A 23,214-nucleotide genomic window follows, 5' to 3' on the forward strand; every position below is an offset into this window, starting at 1 on the left:
TCTGTATTATCTATGGGAGCACAATGCAAGCATGGGACTACACAACAGTGAGCCACACACAGCCTTCACATTGTTTCCAATTCACAAAAAAACATAGTTTCTGTGCTCACAGGGGATTTCAGTCAGAAATCTGAATGCTAGTTTTTCCTTTTACAATGTCGGCAACAAAAATAAAAACCACATCTGAAGCCAACTTTTTTAAACTAGAGAAATTAAAGCTAAATAGGAGAATGAGAGAAGAATTTGAGGTATCTTAAAACAACACACAGAGTGCAAATAGTGTGAACTGAGAAGGATTCTCTTTAAACATGCTTAGAGAGGTCAGCATTTTCTCTAGGGAGAACTCTGAACATTAATTTCTGCTCTAGAGCTCTAAGCATTACCATCCCTGGTTTGTATACCACAGAAGAACCCCTATGTACGGCTGCACAGAGGAAGGACATATCCACATATCCACATTTATTCCCTGCACAAAGAGCTACCCTTCAGTATACCACAGTGAGAGCCCTGTGGTATACAAACCAGGAGTGCCCTTTTCCACAGTGGAAGTCTGTGGAAAAACTGATTTCCCTGAAAATGCCAAAAAAAGATAGAAAAACTTACAGATTTAAGAGAACCCAGTAATGTAGCAGAACTGTTTTGGATTCAGCAAAGATGGCAAACTCTTCTTTACTCATCCATTCTTTGAGCTATAAAGATGCTTCTTTTTCATAGACAAATACATTAATTGGTCACATAATATGTATCTGAGAATGGCTAACACATTATTATTTTTTAGGTAGGACCATATTAGTGATGTTGGGCGGGAATCCTAAAAACTCTCTTGGAAGTATAAGCCCCATTGATCAAAATTTGACTACTCATAGGTAGACTAGATGAGCATTTTAATTAATTTACTATATTAGGAGCCAATGTTCATGTTATCTGAACATTTCCTTCAGTATTTGATTATCAGAAAGTTGAAAATAAGTGATGTGATTTCAGTGAAATATTAGAAAAATTAAAAACAATGCTTATTTATTAGTTTAGGTAAAAGGGTTAAGGAGCTCAGAAAATTATTGTAATTTGCCTCCCACTGGAAGTAACAAGGTGAAATTTCACCAATTTTAGAGCATAGCTACCTACAGTAATCACTCCACATTTCACAGATGATGAAACGGACAAACCAACATCATGTATTTAAGGACATTTTAGTTGGTTATGCAGCAATCTGCTAACAATTTTTGAAATTACTGCAAAAGACCTTTTTATGATAAAGAAGAAATCTATGCTTCAAATAGGGTTCAAAAGCTGTCCAAGCAGCCAACCTAAGCAGAAACTCTTCCAGATTATTACAAAATAGCATCAGACGTCAGCAGAAATTGTAGAATGATCAACACAGAAGGATACATTGCGCAAAACAAGCTGGTCAGGATATTGATTTAAGTCTTTTGCCCTGGCAAACATGACATGCTCACAAGTAAAACATTAACCACCATACATGCTACTTCTTACTACAATGAAACTATAATGAAGTATTATGCCTTTACATACCAACATACAGTCCTCTCAAACAGTACAAAAACCTTTTCAAAGTTCAAGCTGTGAAATGCAGGGGAGAACATTTAACTATAGCACACATAGGAGTGAATTGTTTTTGCAGAACTCATTTAAGTAATATCAAAATCTTCCTCTATTATAACTTCAGTGAAAGTAGTTATGCATGACCCACACGTTCTCTGAAAACAAAATGCAACTTTTTGATCAAATGGAGTTTGATGACTTTGTGGATGTTAGGAATCTGGGTTTCACTTTCTGCTAGGTTTTAAAATAATGTGCATCCTTCACCTTCTGGGAGTGTAATGGTACTGAGGGAAAGTGCTTCCCATAATCTTACACTACCATATTAGAAGCAGGTCAGTCCCTGAGGTGAAAAAGACAGAAAAATCTGACAAGCCTGGTCAGTGAGTGGTTTCCCCTGCCTGGGTGATATTGGAAGGTGTTGGGGAGGGGGGGTCCATCACAGTTGTCATAAAAGGAGAAGGCAGTTCTTCATTATTGCATATTAGATATTGCTTTAAATCACAGAAGGCCAAAGTTAGATTAAAAATTAGGAAACTCTCCTAATCAGAACACTAAAAGGGTAACAGAATAGTGCAGTTATTTATATTATGAACTGTTTCTTATGTCCTCCTATGAAGTATAAAGCTATAAAATCTAATTTCCACAGAATTTTATTAACGTTTTGATTTTACTATTCATAGACAGATATCGAAGTTTAGATTCTCTCTGATATATGCAAATTTGACCATAAAACTCAGGTTTCAAAATATAAGGAAAAAATCCAGTAATTTCTGACCTAAATGAGAATTTCCTTGGACTAGGTGTTTTTCACAGCAGCTTCTCTCATTTAAACACCGGGTCATGTAAAAAAAAAAAGGACAGCACAGCTTAAAAGGAAGTACAGCTTTTTAATTTTTACATTTGACCCCCAATAATAATTGAAATTTAGTTTGTAATTAATATTCTACAGTATCAAGCACTAAATTTGTTACCAAAGTACTTGCCAACATGATTAGCTAAAGAAAGAAAACATATTAATTGTATTCAGCTCTATATCATTTAAAAATCTTAATTCATATTAAAATTATACATGAGAATTATAATAATACTTTATCAAACCACAAAAGAAGTAAAATGCAGTATCAATTGTTTTGGTTACTTTCAGCAAATATGCTTGCTAAAGTTACACAGCAAGGACACAGACATTGGGTATCTTTGACCTTTTTAAAGCATATGTCTATTACAAAGGACCACACAATGAATGGATTCTCAGGAATCCAATACTCTTATCCATTGGGAGTGGAGTTTTCAAGTACTTCCTATAGAATGGATGCTTTCCTGTATTTCAGAATCAGACCTTACTGTATCATTTCTAGAAGGGTCAGTTTGATGTGTGTTTTGGTCTCTAGCAGAAAAACTTGTAGTATGGCAAAGTCTTTTAGAAGAAAGTTTTTTGTTATCACCACTAGTAATGACACTGTATTTGTTATCATTCCCACTATACAGATTTATACTAGAATCAGATGCTGAATGATGACCAGTAACTGACTGTCTCACAAAAGACACTCTTTCTTTCAAATCCATAGGTTTGCTGATCTTCTCAGAAGATGATGATTGACTGTTTTTTGATGCATTTTCTTCCATGCCTTGCTGGAAACTTTGCTGGGACTGACCAGTAACCTGATGTTGTTGTACATCTCCTGTAGCAAGTAGGAATTTATTTGCATCTTGAAAAGGAATCAAATCAGTCTGACAATGGGGAAGACCCCGAAAAGAAACCGGGCCAGAATTCTAGGGAATAAAAATAGAAACCGAAGTCAGAAAGTAATCAAATACTTAACAAACCCCAAATTAGTTTCTGTTTATAACATACCATATTTATAGATCTATAGGGCCCGCCCACCCTAGCGAAGGGAGGGGGAGTGGAAGGAGGGGTGGCATGCAAGGGAGGAGGGGAGGGACAGTCGGGGACAGAGGATAGAAATCAGTGAGAGAATGTCTGCCCTCATGCAACCCTAACCCTAGCAGAGGGAGATGGAGGGGAGGGTGGGGTGGGGAGGGGTAGAGGTAGCATGCAAGGGAAGGGGAGTAAGGGAGGGGAGGGAGTGAGGAGTGGCATACAAGGGAAGGGAGGAAGGGGGTCCAGCATTTGGACATGGACCACCCCCCCAAGCAGAAGAAGGAGGAGGGGGAGGGAGGAAGGGATGGCATGCAAGGGAAGGGGAGGGAGGGGAAGGGGAGCACCACAGTTAGGACATGGCCCACCCCCCCAGCAGAGGGAGGGGAGGGGGAGGAATGTGCGAAGGCAAATCTCAGAGAATACAAATTACAAGTGGAAACCTAATAATTCTTCCTCAAACTTTTTTTTGATGCCTCAATTTATTTCCATGAGTGAAATTTTGACAACATTTGTCATGAGCCAATCCCTGGTCACTGAGAACTCTGATATAGAGTCTGAAAATACTGTGGAGCCAGAGTTGGCTCCTCGTGATGAAATGCAGACAGCAGAGCAAGCTGCAAGCCCTTCCCTGCAAGCCAAGGCAGAGCCGGATGCTGTGCTGTTGGGAGAGCCATCAGGAATCTCAGAAGAGCCAAGTAATGAGCCAGCTGCACAAAGAAGTCAAAGGCAGAGGCTACAGTTACAGAGCAAAAAGAGAAGTGCTCGACTTGCTGCTTGGTATGGCACAAGGCTCTGCAAAATGGAGGACTGAGTCCTTGCAAGATCCTAACCAGAACCTCCCATTTAAACCCTATATTGGCCTTGGCTCTTCCTGGGTGCAGCGGGCATATTTCCCGGTAAGATCCACATGCCTGGTCTTCCTCTGGCTCTCTGCCTGTCTGCGCCTTGATTGTGGGCTGCCATGACCAGGCCTTTACTTACTCCCTGCTGTGACTCTGGACTGTTTTGAACTGTGCCTTTGCCTGCCCTGACTCTGAACTGTCTTGACGATGCCTCGTTTTCTACCTTCAATTTTTCAGAATTGGGAGTATAAATGATTTTTATTTGAAGTATTTTATAGTTCTACCTTTAACTGTGGTTCTAGCTTTTATCATGTAATTATGTTTGGTAATTAGCACAGTGGTTACATACAAAGAGACATTCAAAATATTTTCTCATTCACAAGATTTCTGGAGGTTTAGAACTATGTCGTGGGTCCATGTTTGGACCTGAATTGCCCAGACTAGCCTGATCTCATCAGCTAAGCAGGGTTGGTCCTGGTTTAGTAGTGTGTGATCACCAAAGAATTCCATAGCTGCTACTTAGAGGAAGGCAATAGCAAATCACCTCAGTGAGTCTGTTGCCTTGAAAATCCTTACTTGATAGCACTTTTCACATACACTTGAATCTACTGGGCCCCCACTTTAGTTATATCATCACCTAGGGTTAGATCAGGGGTAGGGAACCTGCGGCTCTCCAGATGTTCAGGAACTACAGGTTCCTGAACATCTGAGCCGGTTAGATACTCTGAGGATCTGAACTGAACACACTGTATGCAACAGTGCTTGAAGCAAAACCTGGAAGCTGTAGAAGAGCATTAAAAAAAAGGAAGATGCATAAAAGCATAAAAAAGCAAAGCAGAAAGGGAAAGGGATAAAAAATGAAGTTTGAACAACAGGCAGATACTTTGACATTCTGCATTTGTTTCTGTCTTTCTTCTTCAAGCAAGTTATCAGTTTGTGTTATGGCAGGCATATTTAGAGTAGATGTCATTTGCGGACGCTGCAAGAAGCCAAAATCTGACTGGTCAATACCAGCCATCACTGCAAGCTGTCCAAGTCTGCAAGATAAAAGATACATTACTACACAGTTGTATAGTAAAATGCTACATTTTACAATATTTGCAAGTCAGAATATTTACAATTCTATGCGGAGTTACTCCAGCCTAAGCTCACTGGCTTCAATGGGCTTAGTCTGGAGTAAATGTACATAGTATTACAATGTAGAATTTTTAGAAAACCTAAGCAGATTACTTTCTCCAGATTTATGTGAATTTTAAGTATTATTATTGGTTTCCAGAACTACAGATAACAAAGTTGCACTTACCTGTAATTGTTGTTCACTGTGTGTCTTCTGTGCAGGCAAGGATGGGACTATGCAGGCCAGCCATGGAGAACTGACCAGAATCTTCCCAGAAGCTTAAGAGTGCCCAGCCCAGAGTTGAGAACAGGATGGTTTCCCAGTCAAATACTCACAAGGCAGAGATGGGGAGAATGCCCTTCCCTCATTTCTCCCTTTGCTGCTCGGCAAGAGCACCATTATAAGACACAGTAGCCCACAATGGATAAAGGAGGGAGGGATAGGTGCCTTCAGAGAAAACACTCAATGAACAACAGTTACAGGTAAATATAACTTTGTTTTCATCGACATGTCTTCAATGCAGTCCCACATGAGAGAGTATTAAGCTCACTTACCATGGAGGTAGGTGTGGGCTTGTCAATTTGTAAAATTTGCTCTCCAAACAGCTGCATCGCTCCTGGAATCCACACTGATGGAGTTGTGTTGGAGAAACATGGACTGAACAGAACAAGTTGCCGCTATACAGATGTCTTGGAGATCAATCCTGGCAAGAAAAGCAGCTGAAAAGGCTTCAGCTCAGGTGGAATGAGCCTTAACTTGGAGTGGACAATCTTTAGCAGTGGTATATGCTAATCTAATTGCAGTAAACATCTATAGATGGTTTGAAAAGAAATAGGTTTACACTTATTAGGCCCTCTAAAACAAAATGTTTGTCTCATCTAAATAAATTCGTACTGCTTAAATAAAAAGGAGTGCCCTTTTAACAGTGTGTGGACTGATTGCTTAGCTGATAACTGAGGATTTGAAAAAACACAGGTAATCTAATGTCCTGTGACATATGGAACCGAGATAGCACTTTAGGCCTAAATTCCAAATTAGGGCTTAGTTCTACTTTACAGGGTAGAAACTAGTGAGTGGCGAGTCAACTCAGAGAACTGATAATTCCCCCACTCTCCTGGCCAAGGTGATAGTGACTAGAAAGGCAACATTATAAGCCAAAAATATGTCAGACATTGCCAGTGGCTCAAAAGATTTATGCTTAATTTGTGATAAAACTAAAGACAAACTCCAAATAGGTAGAGGAAGCTTAAACACGGGTAATAGGCTGGTTGAATGTCTCAAAAAGCCAACAGAAACATGGAAGGCAGAGACTGAAGCCAGATGTAATTTGATAGAAGCAGTGTTCAATGTTGAGGGGAGTGGGAGGATCAACGACAACTCTGCCTAGGCTGAGATTTGATGGATCATGTCAAGGGGAAGGTTGACCATAAACTAGAGTGTCTTGGGGTTGAGTAGATAACAGTGATCAATGTTGAGAGGAGACCTCCAGTGGACAAACTAGAGAATCAGACTTTGGTTGTGCAAATGACAAGTCTCAGCATTGAGGAGATAACAGCTTAGACTGAGAGGTGTTCTTAACCTTCTTCTTGGCCTTTTTAACAGAAGCCTCAGAAGTTGCCTGTTTGGCCACCAAAGTTGAGTCAGGAGCAGATCCAGTCAGGGCCTTAGGGACTGATGAGACTGACAATGTATGAGTGCTCTTTAAAGATTTCTCTGTAGGAGTATCCACCAAAGTGAGAGACTTTTCCCACAATGTAGCCTTAAGCCCTTCATGTCTGGTCTTTGGAGCAAAAACGCAGCAAGATAGGCATGTCTCACCAAGGCATAAATTTATTATGTGCGTCATTTTGAGCTAACTTCATTCCACACTTGGAACACTTCTTGAATAACGTCATCTCAATGAAGAAGACAAAACAAAAGGAAAAGAAAACTCTGAGGTAAATGAAATGCTCAGCTGAAGCTGGTTCTCTCTATATTGAGAGCAGTACTCTTCCCACTGCCATCATATGACTGTTTGAGCAAGAAATCAGCCCCTGTCAACTCCAGACTGGGGGTGGGGAGACATGCTTGAAGCACTCTGTAGCTTCTGGAAACCTTCTGGTCAGTACTCTGTGGCCAGCCTGACCTGCGCAGTCCCACAAGAGACTGCACTGAAGATATGATGAACACAAGATTTAGACAAATGTAGGATTACCAAGTCTCCTCTAGCTTCTTAAATGCCCTTAAGACTACTACATAGTATTTAGGCTCCAATATGTACTGAATATGATTTTTTAAAACTGCTTTGTTTCAAATTTAGAGAAAAGTATCTGGATTCCAGTATTTTTGCTTATGAAGCAGTGCTCTCCGTCCTTGTTCATTTTTAACAAAATGTATCTGTCTTAGACAGACTGCCATATTCCCCAGCCTATACCATCTATTCTTAGGAGCAAAATAATTTCAAGGGTACCCAATACCCTAAATGCGTCTTTAAAAACCCATTTCTCTGTTTAAAAGTATGGGCTGAATAAAAAAAACTGCAAATGGAATTAAAAATTAGTGACAGTACAAATAGCTGCCCTACAGTCTACTATAACATACAGATATTATGACTGTTATTTAGTTTAGAAAATTGATCATGCTTTTTCTCCATGTGGTGAAAGGGAGACTTAAAACTTCCACAAGAAATTGTATGTAGCAGCCCAACAAAACATGAAATATTGCTGGTTTTTGACAGTGTTATGATTTTCTGATCCCCTTCTCGGATGATTGAGAAGGGAACTCCATCTCTTACCCAGCATCTTTAAGAAGATCCAAGAAGGCATGAAACTTTTGAAAAGAGTTCTCAATGCTATCCAGAACTCCTTCATCTTCCAGTATGGTGCTGGCTACTGACTGTGCATGCAGAACTTCTGATAAAGAACTGTTCAGCTTCCTTAATCTGGCATTTTCTGCTTCCAGCTAAAAGAAACCAGAAAGCAGACTTGCTTAAATACTGAAAACTCCTTTTCTAAAATATCTAATAGGTGCAAAGAAATGATACTATTATTTTAAATTCAAATTTATCCAACGCTACACCTTTGCAATAATTTTCCTGGACTCATCCCCCCGCCCCCCCCCGTATTATCCAGCATCCCATATGAAACTTGCAGTGACTGCAGTTCAATTGTCTGCAACAGAGGGAGTGAAAACAGAATAGGCAACAAAATTATGAACTACCTGCATCTGTACGGTAACAAAACAAAAAACAGAAAATTCTGGCGAGAAAGCCTTGGAAGACCAAAAATAGGTAGTACATGGCCAAAGGCTAACTCCAGAGATCCCAAAAATGAACACCTAGTGACTAAATGATACTGTGACTAAATTATACTGTACCAGATATTTTACAAAAACCTTTGCTTCTCAAAAGCACCAGTTTTCAGTCTGAAGACCTACCCTAGGGACCACTTTGAAGGGAACACCAGATATTAAGTACCAAAGATAATTTACCACACATATTAGTGTACAAGTGATTTTTACAGTCCCATCCGGGCAGATTCTGCCTATGGGAGCAACATCACACCATGCTATGCTTGGGGGCTTCTTGGGGGCAGGGAGGCTTTTAAACTTTTCAAAACTTTCCACACAGCCAAGAAGCTTCCATGGGAACAGCCTGGTGCAACTGTGGCACCGCAACTGGGATGGGGCTGCCCTGAGTCAGCTCAGAACACAGAAATGACAAGCTTTCAACACTTTTATCCTGGCCTCAACATTAGGGGCTTAAAGACAGGCTGTGAAATGCGAGAATGAGTAGTGCAGTCATCCCTCCCGAATTGCAACTTTCTACATCACGGTTTTGGCTGATCGTAATGGAAAGTCACTGCTCAACACACCCCAGAGCTGCGCTTACCTGGTGGCCTGGAGCAGGGGAGAGGCTGAGGGCTGCTGGCAAGAGCCAATGGAGGCAGGTGAGAGGGCAATGTGGAGGATTTAAAGGGTCGGAGGAAAGAAGGGCCAGAGTGAGTAAGAAAGAAGTCTAGCCCTGGGGGCAGGGATTGAGTTGGAAGCAGGGGAAAGGATTGAGGAGGGAAAAAATTATACCGTTTTCCACATGGGTTGAGCACCATCACTCTAACCCCCGCAATGTGGAAGGGACAACTGTAAATCTAGGTTTTTACTGCTTTTTTTGTCCAATTGTTTTTGTGCTATTTATATAGTTCACTTGTAGCTTAACTAGAGTTGACACTACATATACCCTGTTTCCCCAAATATAAGACATCCCCGGAAAATAAGACGTAGTAGAGGTTTTGCTGAAGTACAAAATATAAGGCATCCCCCAAAAGTAAGCCGTAGCAAAGTTTTTGTTTGGAAGCATGTCCATGACAAACAGAACACAGAAATATAAGACATCCCCTGAAAATAAGACATAGCGCATCTTTGGGAGCAAAAATTAATATAAGACACTGTCTTATATTCGGGGAAACACGGTACATAGGGTTGGATCTCATCAATCATTGCTAATGGAAAGCAGGACCTTTTCACCTATCCCCAAACAAAGTTTCTGGGGAGGATTTAGTCTTGGGCTGAAGTGGGAGGCAAAGAAGTCATAATCTGCCAACAGCAATCCACCTGTCAGCAGAGATTTTCAGCAAGATCCAGTCTATTAAGTAGTGCTGTTCTTGGCCAACTCAGAGGTCACATCAGGCACATACCCACCACTTGATGGTTTCCAACATGTCCAAAACTAGTTCCTACAGCTTTTCGTAGGTCCCCGCATTATACACTTCGTTTGAACAGAAACAATAAAATAAGTTGTCATTCAAAGGAAAGGAAGAGAAAAGCTATCATAGTACATAATGTAGGTACCTTTACACTGGAAAATAGTATGTGGCTTGTTGAACTGAAAATTAAGTCTGTAACAATTAAAATATTAGAAAATTGACTTTACTGCTTGAGAGAAAACTAAAACTAAGGCTAAAATGACATTTAAAGCAGAAAAGATTAAACAATCCATTTATCAAATGCTATTTTAAAAACACAGAACATGGCGACTACCTCCATTACATGTTCTTCAGTCGTTACTCTTGCTTTTTGCTCTTCTTTTAATCTCAGCTGACACTCTTCATAGCGCATCTGCCAGAAAGAAGGTCATGAATAATATGTTGATATTACTCCATTGTTTTTGGACTCAAGTCACATTATATTTTGGGTACAAAATATGTTCAGAATTTGAGTTCTGAAAATGAGATAGGTAAAGTATACAGTCTTCTCTCAAAACTTAGGGGAACTGGAGACAAAAAGATTAATTCTGTTAACAGAAAAGCACTTTTGGACCTTGCAGATTCTTTAAAAAAAAGTTCAAGTGAAATCAGGCCAATTTAACATATTGCCATGACTTGATAAAGAACATTTTTGTAGAAGTCTTAGAAGTATTCAATATATTCTCTCAAGTTCCAACTTTAAAGATTGGAGTGATTGTATTCAGAACACTAATTACAATTTTACATGGATGTTAGTCCAACTAAATGTCATACAGCTACTGGGCACAACTTTGCCTTCATTGCAACGTTCCTAAAGTTTTAAATCTTTCAAACAGTTTTGATTCCCTCTAGTGGATTTTGCTTGAAACAGCATCTAAGCTGGGAAAAAGCCCATTAGTTGTTCAGAGAAAAATGCAGACCAAGTTTGGGAATATTTAATGAAGTTTCTCTACCTATGGATAAGCTGGCATGCATGCAAAAAGTAATCACTGCAATAATGAAATGCAAGGCCTGGTGGCCCAAATGAAACTGAAAATAATTCAGCTCACAATAATTTCATAATTATCTCTCTATGGATTTCTAACAGTATAACCAAATCAGTAATTTTTTGATAAAACTGTAAAAGGAATCCAAAAAGTTATTACTCTAAAAAGGAAACTTTTATCTAGTTGGGAATATTAAGATTATATCAACAAGAATGAGTCTTTATGTAGAAAACCATGATCTAAATCAAGACTTACTGGACTAGTGATTTAAACAATTATTTTAATTATTTTGATTTAAATCAAATCTTAGAGATCTCAATTTTCAATTATTTTGGTTACAAGATACACAGCATGGTCACACTGGATTACCTTAATAATCCAAAGAACCCAAAGGCGCATGTCCAGAGATGTACAAGGGAAGCCAGAATACTCTCAAATATGTTTTCCCAGTAAGTCACTTAGTTATCTCACTACTTGTGGGGGTTGCAGCAACAAAAGCTATTAAACATACCAGTTGCAAGTATGGTTTCCTTTATTAATCATAATTAATAATTTGGAATATTTATTATCCATTTTTTTAACACATGTCTGCTCACCTGTTCCCTCCTATACATGTTCCCTAAGGTACCTTACAAATAAGAAAACAATAAAGCTAGTTGGAAAAAGTATGCAAGTCAACAGAATAAAATTAATCAACAGAGAACAGTCACAGCCAAATAATCACCACACCAAACCAAGTCACTAGTTTAAATTTCCAAAACCCAATGAATAAGAGCTATTAAAAGAAGCTGTCAAAGTATTAACATGAGGTGAACCAAGCTGACCTTGGTTGCCAAACTCATAGCACTGATATCAAAAAGGTCCTCTTATGATCATTTACCTTACTTCTGACACAAAGGAAACCAGGACAGGATACACAAAACTACCTTAATGTTTAGGTAGATTTTATGAGAAAAGGTACTCCTTAGGGTCCTGTTAAAAGGTCAGAACCAGAAGCCCATATTTGAATTGTTATGACTGGAAATATTTTAAACTGTATTCTAGAAGCTGTTTTTAAAATCAGTAATACACAGCAAGCACTTGTCATCTGCTGTTTATTTTATTAGCTAAGACCCAGATAGCAAAATGACATTACAAATTATCATTGTCTTTAAGGACAATAGAATATTAATCATACCTGTAACTGGCTGAACTGTTTCAAATTAATTATTTCTGGAGATTTTGTGGCATCAGTATCACAGATGTCATCTACAGCATCATCTGTCTCCTCAATTTCAGATGCAGAAGCACTTTCCACAGTAACTTTCAAAGGAATACCAGCCTGTTCACACCAAGTGGACCCGAAAGGATTATACAGTTATTTCTAATTATATCAATTCTATTTTACAATTTTTTGTTAGGAATCTTTTTTTAATTAACAGAAAAGAATGAGAATGAGGAGGAGAAAGGATTTTTACATCCCACTTTTCTCTACCTCTCAGGAGTCTCAAAGCACCTTCCCTTTCCTTCCCACAATAGGCATTTTGTAAGGTAGATGGCACTGGGAGAGTTTTGAGAAAACTGTGACTAGCCCCATGGAGAGTAGTGGGGAAACAAAACTGGGTCACCAACTTAGACTGCCATTCTTAACCACTACACCACGCTGGCTCTCAAACCCAGATCACACTGCTTGTTACTGAATTTAAATGATAGACTCTCCTTAACTAAACAGAGGAAAATTCTTTGAAGAAAGTGTTGTTGAAACAGATATGAACTGTCCTCCACTTATAAGTTATAAGAAGCTTTTCTTCTGTTTCAGAAATGATGTAAAATCATATTATTACCTGGATTTGCAGTGGCAATTCATGGATATCATTCACTGATGAAGCCCTAAAAGAAATATAATGATATGACAATATCATATGATATAATATATGATATAATGATATGATATAATGATCAAATGATATAATGATCAAATGATATGATATAATGATATAATGATATAATGATATGATATAATGATCAAATGATATAATGATATGACAATCATTAAGTGCTGTACCTTATGATTCTTGACAAATGTATTTTTCTTTTATGTACACTGAGAGCATATGCACCGGAGACAAATTCCTTGTGTGTCCAATCACACTTGGCCAATAAAGATTCTATTCTATTCTATTCATTAAGGGAAAGGAGCTTCAATAAGCATTAGCAGTATCAATTCACAGATTTACTTCTATCAGTACCTCAAAGGAAATCTTATTTCAGCTTACCCAAATATGCAACAATACCCTTTTGGCATAGGACATGTCATTCTAAAAAATAATGCTAGTTATTCAGATAAAAATATACCTTGTTATCACAAAATCATTTAACTGTCCTGCATAAAATCATCACAATAAATAGCAATGTATTGCATCTTTTATTGCCTTCACACTACCTGTGCCGTTTTGCACGTTCTGCAGTCCTCCAAGGTAGGAATCCACATGCTCCTGGGGGCAATGGCTTTGGAGCATAGCTCTCTTGATCATATGACTTACCAGGACCTACAGTCTTTTTTGATGCAAATCCTGTATTAAACAAGAGGAAATCATGAAGGAAGCTTGTTGTAAATATAATACAGAGGGGGGGAATACTTTTCCTCCCAAACTTGAGACTGTAGATCAGTAGATGGTATTGGGTTGCCAACCTTAATCTCAAACTAAGATTACATAAATTGCCAACAGCAGCTGTCACATATTAGAAACCTGAGAATGTCATTTTGATTTTTGCAGATCAGTGTACCTCCCCCCTCTACAGCACATGGCATGCATCAGACAGCTTTCACCCTCTAATATGCTCAATCATGGAAATCATATGGACTGCACTTTAAAAGCACATTTGAGGAAAGTGTTTCTACTATCTGTGCATCGTCTAGTCTCTGAGGACAGTTAATTCTACAGGGAAGCAAATTAAAAGGCTCTAAACCAAGTTCTAATGAAACTCACCCCTTCATTGGAAGGGAGTTTGCACCAGATGCAAGAATCTTACAGAGTGAACATTTCTAGCCAGATGCCATCTGAACAGGATTAGGACGGAGTCTGGAAAAGCTTTCATCTGAGCTGTTCATAGAAATAAAGAGCATCAGGGTTTTTACGGCCCTGGCCTCCATTTGGTGGAATAGGCTTCCAAAGAAAGTTAGGGTCCTGAGAGATTTGCAAGATTTTCGCAAAACAGCCTGTTCACCCAAGCATTCCCACCTGGCCAGCTGGGGTGATGTTGTGTTTCCATCTAGTGCCTTGGCTTCTCATGGGTGCAGTGGGAGGGGATGGGTTTGTTGCCATCTGTTTTTATTGATGTTTTCTGAATCTTTTATTAAGTTACTAAATGGTTTTAATTGATGCTGTGATAGTTGATGTTAGGATACGTTATGTTGTGCACTGCCCTGAGCCCTTCAGGGGAGGGCGGGTTATAAATGTAAAGAAATAATAATAAATAATAATCATCACAAGAACTCTGAATTTCTGTTATTTGATGGAAAGCTGCTGCCAATGGTCTCAGAGTGGCACCTTTCTATGATGACATAGTCTGCAGAGGAAAATAGCAGTGAAAATCTATGCAATTTTTCAATTTGAAGTAACTATTACAATTGTACCCTCTTGGTGCCACTCAGCTAATTAGAATTCATAGTACTTTAAGGTAACCAGATAACTGACTGAGGACAAGTAAAAGCAATTCAATAGACTCACACCCTTTGAAAGAAGAATAACTTAGTTTCATCCCCTTCTCCTGAAGTGGGGAGCATCTTCCCTGAAAACTATGAAGATTCAATGTTCATGTCAGTTAGGACATGACAAAGGTCCTTATAACAGAATCAGGAACCCCTCTTTGAAACATTAATACAAAAAGAAAGATGATGAAGAAGAGTTTGGATTTATACCCTGCCTTTCTTTCCTGTAAGAAGATCCAAGGCAAACTCATTTCCCTTCCTCTCCCCACAACAGACACTTTGTGAGGTGGGTGGGGCTGAGAGAATGCTGAACAAACTGTGACTAGCCCAAGGTCACCCAACAGGAATGTAGGAGTGGAGAAACAAATCTGGTTCACCAGATAAAAAGAGCCCCATCGCTTAGGTGGAATGGGGAATCAAACCAAGTTCTCCAGATTAGAGTCCACCTGCTCTTAACCACTACATCATGCTGATTCTTAATTTAATCTATCTAGAAAGTTTTTTTCTGTTTCACAAAATGCAGAATAAATTCCATACAGTATACTTCCAGACAGTTTTAGGCAGAAAAATGACTCAGTGACATCATGTATGAGAGTTTGGTCATGCATGACCAAGTTGTGATCATCTGAAAAAACAAATGTTAACAGGACAAACAATTTCTTCTCAGGGTCGACCCTGGCAAGTATTTAAATGGGAGCAGTGACATATCTGCCCAGGGACATGGGGTAACTAATCTGGTCACGTGCAAAATCTGCCCCCCACATGACCAGATGACTTTCCTCATCCCCAGAGTCCTCGGACTCCCTCGGCCTGCCCACGTCGTCAAAGAGAACAACGTGGGTAAGGGAAGCGGCACGGCCCAGCTGGAGCTCATGGCTCAAGCCATGGCTCAAGCCATGGACATTCCTCATCATTTCCGAGTGGGCAGCCCGCTCAGAGGGAAGGCAAACGGCAGAGCCATGGCTGGAGCTCCAGCCGCTTCCCTTCCCTTCAGCCGGCAGAGAAGCAGCCTGACGGCACTGATGCCACACAACCCACCGCCCAGCCCTACCAGGCCCAGCCCTGCCAGGCTGCCCAGAACAGCCACCAGGACAGCTGCCACCGGTAAGTGGGGCGCGGGCAGGGGTGCGCCCAGAGCAAGTTTTGCCTCCCGCAGATATTTTCCCCTTGTTTGCCTCTGAATGGGAGATCTCCAAGGACAACTAGGGCTTTGACTGGAGCAGGTGTAACTCCCATGCTCAGAATGGGTTGACCCAGAAAGGGGTGAAGACCCAAAGCAGGCGAAGGCTGCAGAGCTCATGTAGTTGGAGGAGACAAGGCTACCAGACTCGGACCTTTGTTGTATAAGCCCTTAACACCTTGTTAAGGTAACTGCAATGTTGTTGGGAACTACTGGGAAGGTAGTTGTTTATTTTTGCTATGTTGTAAATGTTGGAGTTTATTGTTTCAGGGTTTCTTTTTGTGGTTATAATGGGTGAGAGTTCTCCTGGAAACCTTCATCATGTTGAATCCTGTTCATCAAGCCCTTGGAGTCTTCAGGAGCCAACCCACTTGCAAAGAAGAATTGGACTTGGCAGTATCAGTAGACTGTAAATATAAGGACTTGAAAATGCAACCTGAACAGGACCTTGAAGTGTGATGTTAAATGTTGATGTTTGATGTTATATGTTAAGAAAGTAAACCATTTTGTTTTTAAAATTTGTTGTTGAAACTCATTCCAAGTTCTGCCCCACAGAACCCACAAGCTGAGGCTACACAGGCAATAGCCAACAACCTCCAAGCGTCTCTTGCCTTGAACAGCAAAAAAACAAACACTCTTTTAAAAAACTGTTGATATGCATGTTCGCCTATGTGCCACCAAGATTCCTGTCCTAGTAAGTAGTCAGACTACAATAAAAAAAGTCTAGTTCTAGCCATAGTTATTGGGGGGAAAGCCCGGAGACCAGAGGTGTTTATGACTAAATTTATATACACAGAAACTGAGGGCCAAGCTACATTTTCAGCAGATTTCAACATATGTACTTTAAATTTTAAAAGCAGGTATGTTTAGGCCCTAACTTGGAAATTGGTGCTAGGGCAGAAACTTAATCCCCCATTAAAGCCCCCATTTCTGTTGTAGAAAGTGGCTAGCCGCTCACAAGCTGCTATTCACTATATCAGGTAAAAAGACAGGATAGGGACTTGTCTTTTTCCAGCAACAACTACTAGCAGCTCAGGAAGCCAATCAGGAGAGCACACAGAAGAAAATTAAAGGATGGAACTGTCCACACTAACACCACAGTCCCAATTCAAACTGAACACCAGTTTTTAAGGTTCATGTTGGAAAATCAATTATTAGATTCTCCTAACATGCACTTTAGCCTGAACGGTGCATAAATGTTGCTATTTTGTATGCTTACCTCTATGTCTCCAAATTACTGAAGCAGAAAAAAATAGTCACATACATAAATTAAGAAAGACCCAGAAACTGTATTCCCTTCAAGTAACATTTAAACATCTAGGACCACACTGACATATTTACTCACAAATTATTGAAACTGTTACAAGGCTTCTACATCAACTATAAATCTCATATTTGGAATGCATGCAGCCCTTTTACTCAAAAAACCTGAACACCTGATCGAAACACAAGTCACCCAAGGTCAGAAGGCTCAATTTCTCCCCACCCCCCACACACACTTGAAATGGGATTCTATTGTGAAAGTGTTTAGAATGGAAGGCTGAGATGTATTTATACTAAAAAAAACCAATGCACACTGCAGTTAGGAGGATGCAAACATAAAAAATCCTTGGGCCTCAAAGTAGTGTAGTTATAGAGGGAGTACTTTCAAAACTGTTGCAACAATGAAATTTGGATTATATTTAGTTACTTGAACAATTCTTAAAACTAAGGTCACCTGTTTCTTAACTATCTTATAATATATGAAGTCAACTTACTTTAACTAAGGATCATGTTCTATGATCTACTGTGCAAAAGCAGAAGCAACTGTGCATGATTATACTATACAGAATGTTCACTTTTTAATTTTCTGCTGTGTCTGCCCTGATTGCTCAAAGCAAGATACTCTAGAACATTAAACTCTTTAAAAATAATTGAGTGCTGGAACTGTATTTGAATTGTTTAATATCTTAGGTCCCTCCTCTTGTATTAGTTTAACCATGACAGCTCTTGATCCGCAGTTAAAATCCTGATCTCCACAGAGCACAAACCAACAGTGCACCTTTCAACTGGTTAAACTAAACAGTTACTGCAAATTGCTATGATATTTAAAAATAAACTCAATAAAAGAAAACATAACCATGGTGTGACCCGCTCACTCAGTGACCTTACTACCCTCCACAACTGCTATTACGCAGGTTCAGGATTTCAGGTAGGTCAGGCAGTTTTGCCACAATTTTGCCTCTTAAAATAGAGAGTCCTGATCCACTCTCATTCACAGAGACAACACCAGACAGGGCCCTTTAACCATCATCCCTCACTCAGACACTGAACAGAGGTGTTGAAGATTGGGACTCAACCACTTATTCAGTCACACAGCACCACCACTCACTCATATCCTAATATACATCGATAAAGACTGAAATCTTAGTCTCTGTGTGTGCTTATCCAGAGACCATACACAGCCAGTCCACAAGGTTAAACAAAAGAGGAGTTAATTTTTATTTATGGTTTGAACACAACACTGGACAAAATCGGATAGAGATTGCAAAGTTTCCTGACAGCTGAATGTGTAAATCATTGCCCTATTCAAGTATTCAACTCTTTGTTACATGTAATTGTAATCTCTTTGTTACATGTAATTGTAATCTCTATCCGATTTCTTTCAATCAGTATTAGGTGCTCTTTTGCACATGCTAGTTTTTCAGCTTACAGCTCCTTCACTCAGCCAGTCTGACTAATTCTGACTGAACAAACAGTTTTCAACTGTCCATCAGCTCTCACTTAGTTTTGTGCAGAGACATAAACTAAACTGTTCTTCACAATCAGAATTAGAGATATTTAGTGAACTTTGACACACACCAATTCATACTTGTAAGAATATTTTTATTACAAAATGCTGACATATCAGTGGTTTTCAATTTTTTTAACTAGAAAAATGCTAGTCTTAGATACTGCATGCAGTCATTGCCTTTTACAATTCTGCTGTTTTAACAGCATCTTCTCTAATACAAGAGATCAACTTGTACGAAGGAACTAAATACTTACCAATACGAATAGTAGCCTTTCCTTTCCGACCATTTCCTAGGACAACAGTTCTTTTTTTGGGCTTGTTTTTAACATCTTTTGATGATGGAGATGGAAGCCATTTGTACTGGAATGTGGTGGGGGGGGGGGAGGTGGAGAGAACAGATGCATTTTTGTCTATTGAACTTGATTTAAGTTTATTCATTCACACCAATCCCAAAAGTTGGGCAGGTACCATTAACTTTTTATGAAGGCCAATATGTATGGACATTTCAAATGAACATGCATTTAAAGACACTACTGCTCATTTTTTGGCCAGCCATTCATGACTAGTGTTAGATCTTTACATCTCAAACAGCCACTCTGCATAAATACATTAAAAGTTAGGCATGCACAGGATTCCGCAAGGTAGGTCCTGTATATAAGACATCCCCAGTGTATCACAACTGGATGGGACTAATAATATTCGACATAACAGAAAGATTGTCGCATTCAATACATCAAAAGTGTTTTATGTTAAAATTTCAGCTTTCATTTAGAAATAAGACATTTTGCTTAGGTGGGGACGCCTGTAGAAACAGCAAGTTTCATGCCAATGTTTTAACTGTGGCATAAAAGTCAGGATTCTATTATGCCTTCAGGGCAATCCCATAATTTAGTCACAGCACCCTTTTCTTTTAATTTGAACCTATACCACTTGACATGCCCATTTCTGAAAATCCCAAAAGTGAGTTAATGGAACTAAAAGAAACCATGGCAATTGGTCAATTAGGATAAAGACATCAGTGCTCAACAAACTCAGTTACTTGCTGTTTGCCTGGTAAAAGTAAGGTAAAAATAACAGCCTCACTGAACTTGCTACCAGTTCTGATCTTGTAGGCTGTCTGCTCTCTTCTCAATCAATGGTGGTCTTCTAGCCTTCTGTACCTCAGCCCAGTTCCTCTCTCTACTCACAGCTAGATGACTTCACTCCAATATTTTTTAAAATAAAGGCTCTTTAGGGCAAACCCCATGGAAAAATGCAGAAAAAGAGAATGACTCACATTAAAATAAGGAAAGATTGGCAGACTTTGTCAACAGATTCGTACAAAATTACTGAACAGAGACTCATGAGAGCAACAGAACACAATGCCTGGCTTTTAACTGGGGCTGTGGGTAATAACTGAAGGCAAAGCGAGTGAGGGTGGTTTTGCTCAGGTAGGGCTAGGCCTGGACCTTTGCTGTGCTGGTTGTTGCATAATTATAGTCTGGTAATCAGCAAAGGGGAAAAAAGGTTTGTTGATATGTGCAGTAGATTGTTTCCTGAATCTTAGATAGGGCATGATGTAGGAGGGAAAGATGGAAGGAAATTAGCAGTGAAGTGTGATGGGATTTTATGGTATAGCTGAACACAAGATACACTCATTTGATCTATGATCACTCAGAGGAACTTCTTTCACAAGCTTGTTTTGAGGATATCATAGAGGGAGAGCAATGAATCTCCAAAAACCTGAGTCTCCAAAACAATCTCAAAGTATTTACTGCAATCAGACTCAGACTGAAACAGCATAAATGGCTGTTGGGAATCTTAAGCATGAAAGAGATTATGATCTTCTCTACCAATGAAGTTGTCAGGAACTTCCTTGATCATGGCCTACAACCCAAAGCAATGGTAGCTCTGACCCAATCCATGTTGAACTTAAGATGCACACCAACAGTCCACTACTTCCTCTCAATTATCAAGATTTATTTATTTATTTATTTTTATTATTAGTTTTATATACCGCCCTCCCCCTGACGGCTCAGGGCGGTTCACAACAGGTTAAAACAAACATTAAAACATAATTTAAATATCAATTATATAAAAACAGAACCCATTTTAAAATGTGGATGGCGTCTGACTACTCCCCTTCCCCCTTGTGCCCACGGGAGGCCAGATGACATGGTAGATTTATTTATTTTTTAACCAGGCTGGCCAAACGCCTGGCAGAACAGGTCTGTCTTGCAGGCCCTGTGGAACCTCTGTAAGTCCCGCAGGGCCCTGATCTCCCTAGGGAACCTGTTCCACCACAGGTAGAGCTAGGGCTTGAAAAGGCCCTGCACCTCTATAGCCAGCCTGAGTCATTTTGGGGCCAGTGGGTCAAGCAGAGTAGGTCCTCCTCTGAGGAGTGGAGGGGCCTACCAAAGCAATATATGGGGGGAGAGGGCGGGGTTCCCCTCAGGTATGCAGAGTCCGAGGACCAGCAAAGCTAAGTTTTGAAGGTCAAAACCAACACTTTAAACATAATCCAGAACTCAATCAGCAGCCAGTGCAGATGGTATAGGATCGGAGTAATTTGATCCCTGCTCGAATTGCCAGTAAGCAGCCTGGCTGCTGCATTCTGAATGAGTTTTAATTTCCTGGATCGCCTTGTAGCTGCAAAGGCAAGGCCTGCTGTGAGAGAGCTTAGCAGTTGCAGTGTAGTCTAATCCTGGCAGGTGACCATAATGCAGCGGGATCACTGTTGCTAGGGATCAGAACGGGAGAGGAATTACTAGGGCCAGTTGCCAGTCGGCCTGCCGCCAGAGGATGGTAAAAAAGCAGTGCCTGGGCCTAGCTACACCCGGGTGACCTGGGCCTTCAGCAACAAAGCCGGATCCTAGGCTTTTGGCCGATGAGACAAGCTGAAGCGCCTCACCATGCAGCATAGGCAGGCCAAAGAACTCCGGACACTCTCCCCGACCCAGCCACAGGACCTCCGTCTTTGTAGGATTTAACTTCAGCCGACTCTCACTTGTGTCTTATTATTGGAACATGAATTTGTAAGAGTGCCATTGCTTAAAACACAGTTATTAAAGTTTTGAGGGATTCAAGCAATGAAAAGGAATACTAGAATTAGAATCAAATAAAAATATTCTGGGATTGTTTCACCAAACCACTGTTAAATAAATGTGCCTAGAACATAAGACCACAGATAAATTAGGCCAGTAGTCCATTTATACTAATATCCTGTTTCACACACAGGCTAATAGTTACTTCTGTCCTGATCTTACTACCCATCAACTTCACTAGACTTTCCCAAGTTCTAGTATCATGGCAAATGGAGACACCATTTTCTCCATCCCAAGCATAATTTTATAAACCTCTGTCATGCTCCACCAGTCATTTTTTTTCTCAACTAAAAAGATGAAAGCTGTTCAGTTTTTTCCTCATAGGAAATATGCCCTTGATATTCTTGGTTGCCCTCTTTTCGCTTGTTCTCTTTCCAGCTCTGCAATATTCTTTGAGATGAAGTCACTAGAACTATACACAGTATTCTAAATGCAGGCACACAATCACTCTATACAAGGACAATGAACTTTGCCACTCAACTAAAATAGGTCTTCCTGCAGCTCTTCACAATCCACTTTGGTTTTCACCAACCTAAATGATCTGCAAGCCTTGCTCATCCCAATTACAACAAATTCTGAACAAATTCACTAGTACTGATTCTAATACCAATTCTTGTGTGTCTCCACTCCTCACATTCCTCCATTTATTCCTACTGATTCCTTTCATTTAACCGATTTCTAATTCTTAAGAGCTGTATTCTCATCTCATGACCACTACACTTACTCAGGAATCTATGGTGAGGTACCTTGTAAAATGTCTTTTGAAAGTCCAAGGATACGTCTACCAGATCAACCTCATTCACATGCTTGTTAGCCTGTTCAAAGAACTCCCAAAGCCTTCCATTTGCAGAACCTTGCTGTTTTTCCTTCATCACATTTTGTTTCTTAGTGTGTTGGTAGTCCCACCAATTTAACAGAAAAAAATGATAGGCTAAATGAATGGTAAATACCCCTAAGGGGAATCCCTTTTTAAAAATTGGTATGACATTTGCTACTTTCCAGCTGACTGTAACAAGAGCTTACATATACTGGTTAGTCAACAATTTTGTATCTGAGGTATTTAAGAAATACTTTTGGTGTATGCTATCTGGACCTGAAGACATATTAGAACATACCTCCAAGTTTGCTCCATTTGCATTCATGTGAACCTTCTCTATTACAGTCTTGATTAAAGCATGATCTACAAAGAAACAGTAATACAGGTAATGATCATTATATGATGTGAGGCTTAAAAACAATGCACCACTTCTGACATATACCGTATATACATGTGTATAAGTCGAGTTTTTCAGCACATTTTTTGGGCTGAAAAGCCCCCCTCGACTTATACACAAGTCAGCTGTATTTTAATTTTTTTAAGGGTTTTTAGTTTGTAGGCCTCC

General features: G+C 39.7%; 1 protein-coding gene across 5 annotated transcripts in view; it reads right to left on the reverse strand.

Annotated features, from left to right (window-relative positions):
* Nucleotides 1-2,430: 2,430 nt before the first annotated feature.
* CEP78 (centrosomal protein 78) overlaps nucleotides 2,431-23,214 on the reverse strand; it is a 60,222-nt gene continuing 39,438 nt past the window's right edge. For 4 of the 5 annotated variants that reach the window (XM_048504041.1, XM_048504045.1, XM_048504044.1 and 1 more), the window contains exons 8-17: nucleotides 22,948-23,012; nucleotides 19,004-19,109; nucleotides 17,196-17,213; nucleotides 13,528-13,657; nucleotides 12,929-12,974; nucleotides 12,283-12,426; nucleotides 10,415-10,492; nucleotides 8,175-8,341; nucleotides 5,168-5,321; nucleotides 2,431-3,333 (exon numbers count right to left, since the gene is read on the reverse strand). In XM_048504041.1, coding sequence (XP_048359998.1) covers nucleotides 2,851-3,333; nucleotides 5,168-5,321; nucleotides 8,175-8,341; nucleotides 10,415-10,492; nucleotides 12,283-12,426; nucleotides 12,929-12,974; nucleotides 13,528-13,657; nucleotides 17,196-17,213; nucleotides 19,004-19,109; nucleotides 22,948-23,012 — 1,391 coding nt within the window. In that variant the 3' untranslated portion in view covers nucleotides 2,431-2,850. The remainder of the gene's footprint in view (nucleotides 3,334-5,167; nucleotides 5,322-8,174; nucleotides 8,342-10,414; nucleotides 10,493-12,282; nucleotides 12,427-12,928; nucleotides 12,975-13,527; nucleotides 13,658-17,195; nucleotides 17,214-19,003; nucleotides 19,110-22,947; nucleotides 23,013-23,214) is intronic. The other variant, XM_048504042.1, reaches the window with a different exon arrangement.

The sequence above is a fragment of the Sphaerodactylus townsendi genome, linkage group LG07 (genome assembly GCF_021028975.2).
Source record: "Sphaerodactylus townsendi isolate TG3544 linkage group LG07, MPM_Stown_v2.3, whole genome shotgun sequence".
In the NCBI taxonomy this organism is placed as follows: Eukaryota; Metazoa; Chordata; class Lepidosauria; order Squamata; family Sphaerodactylidae; genus Sphaerodactylus; species Sphaerodactylus townsendi.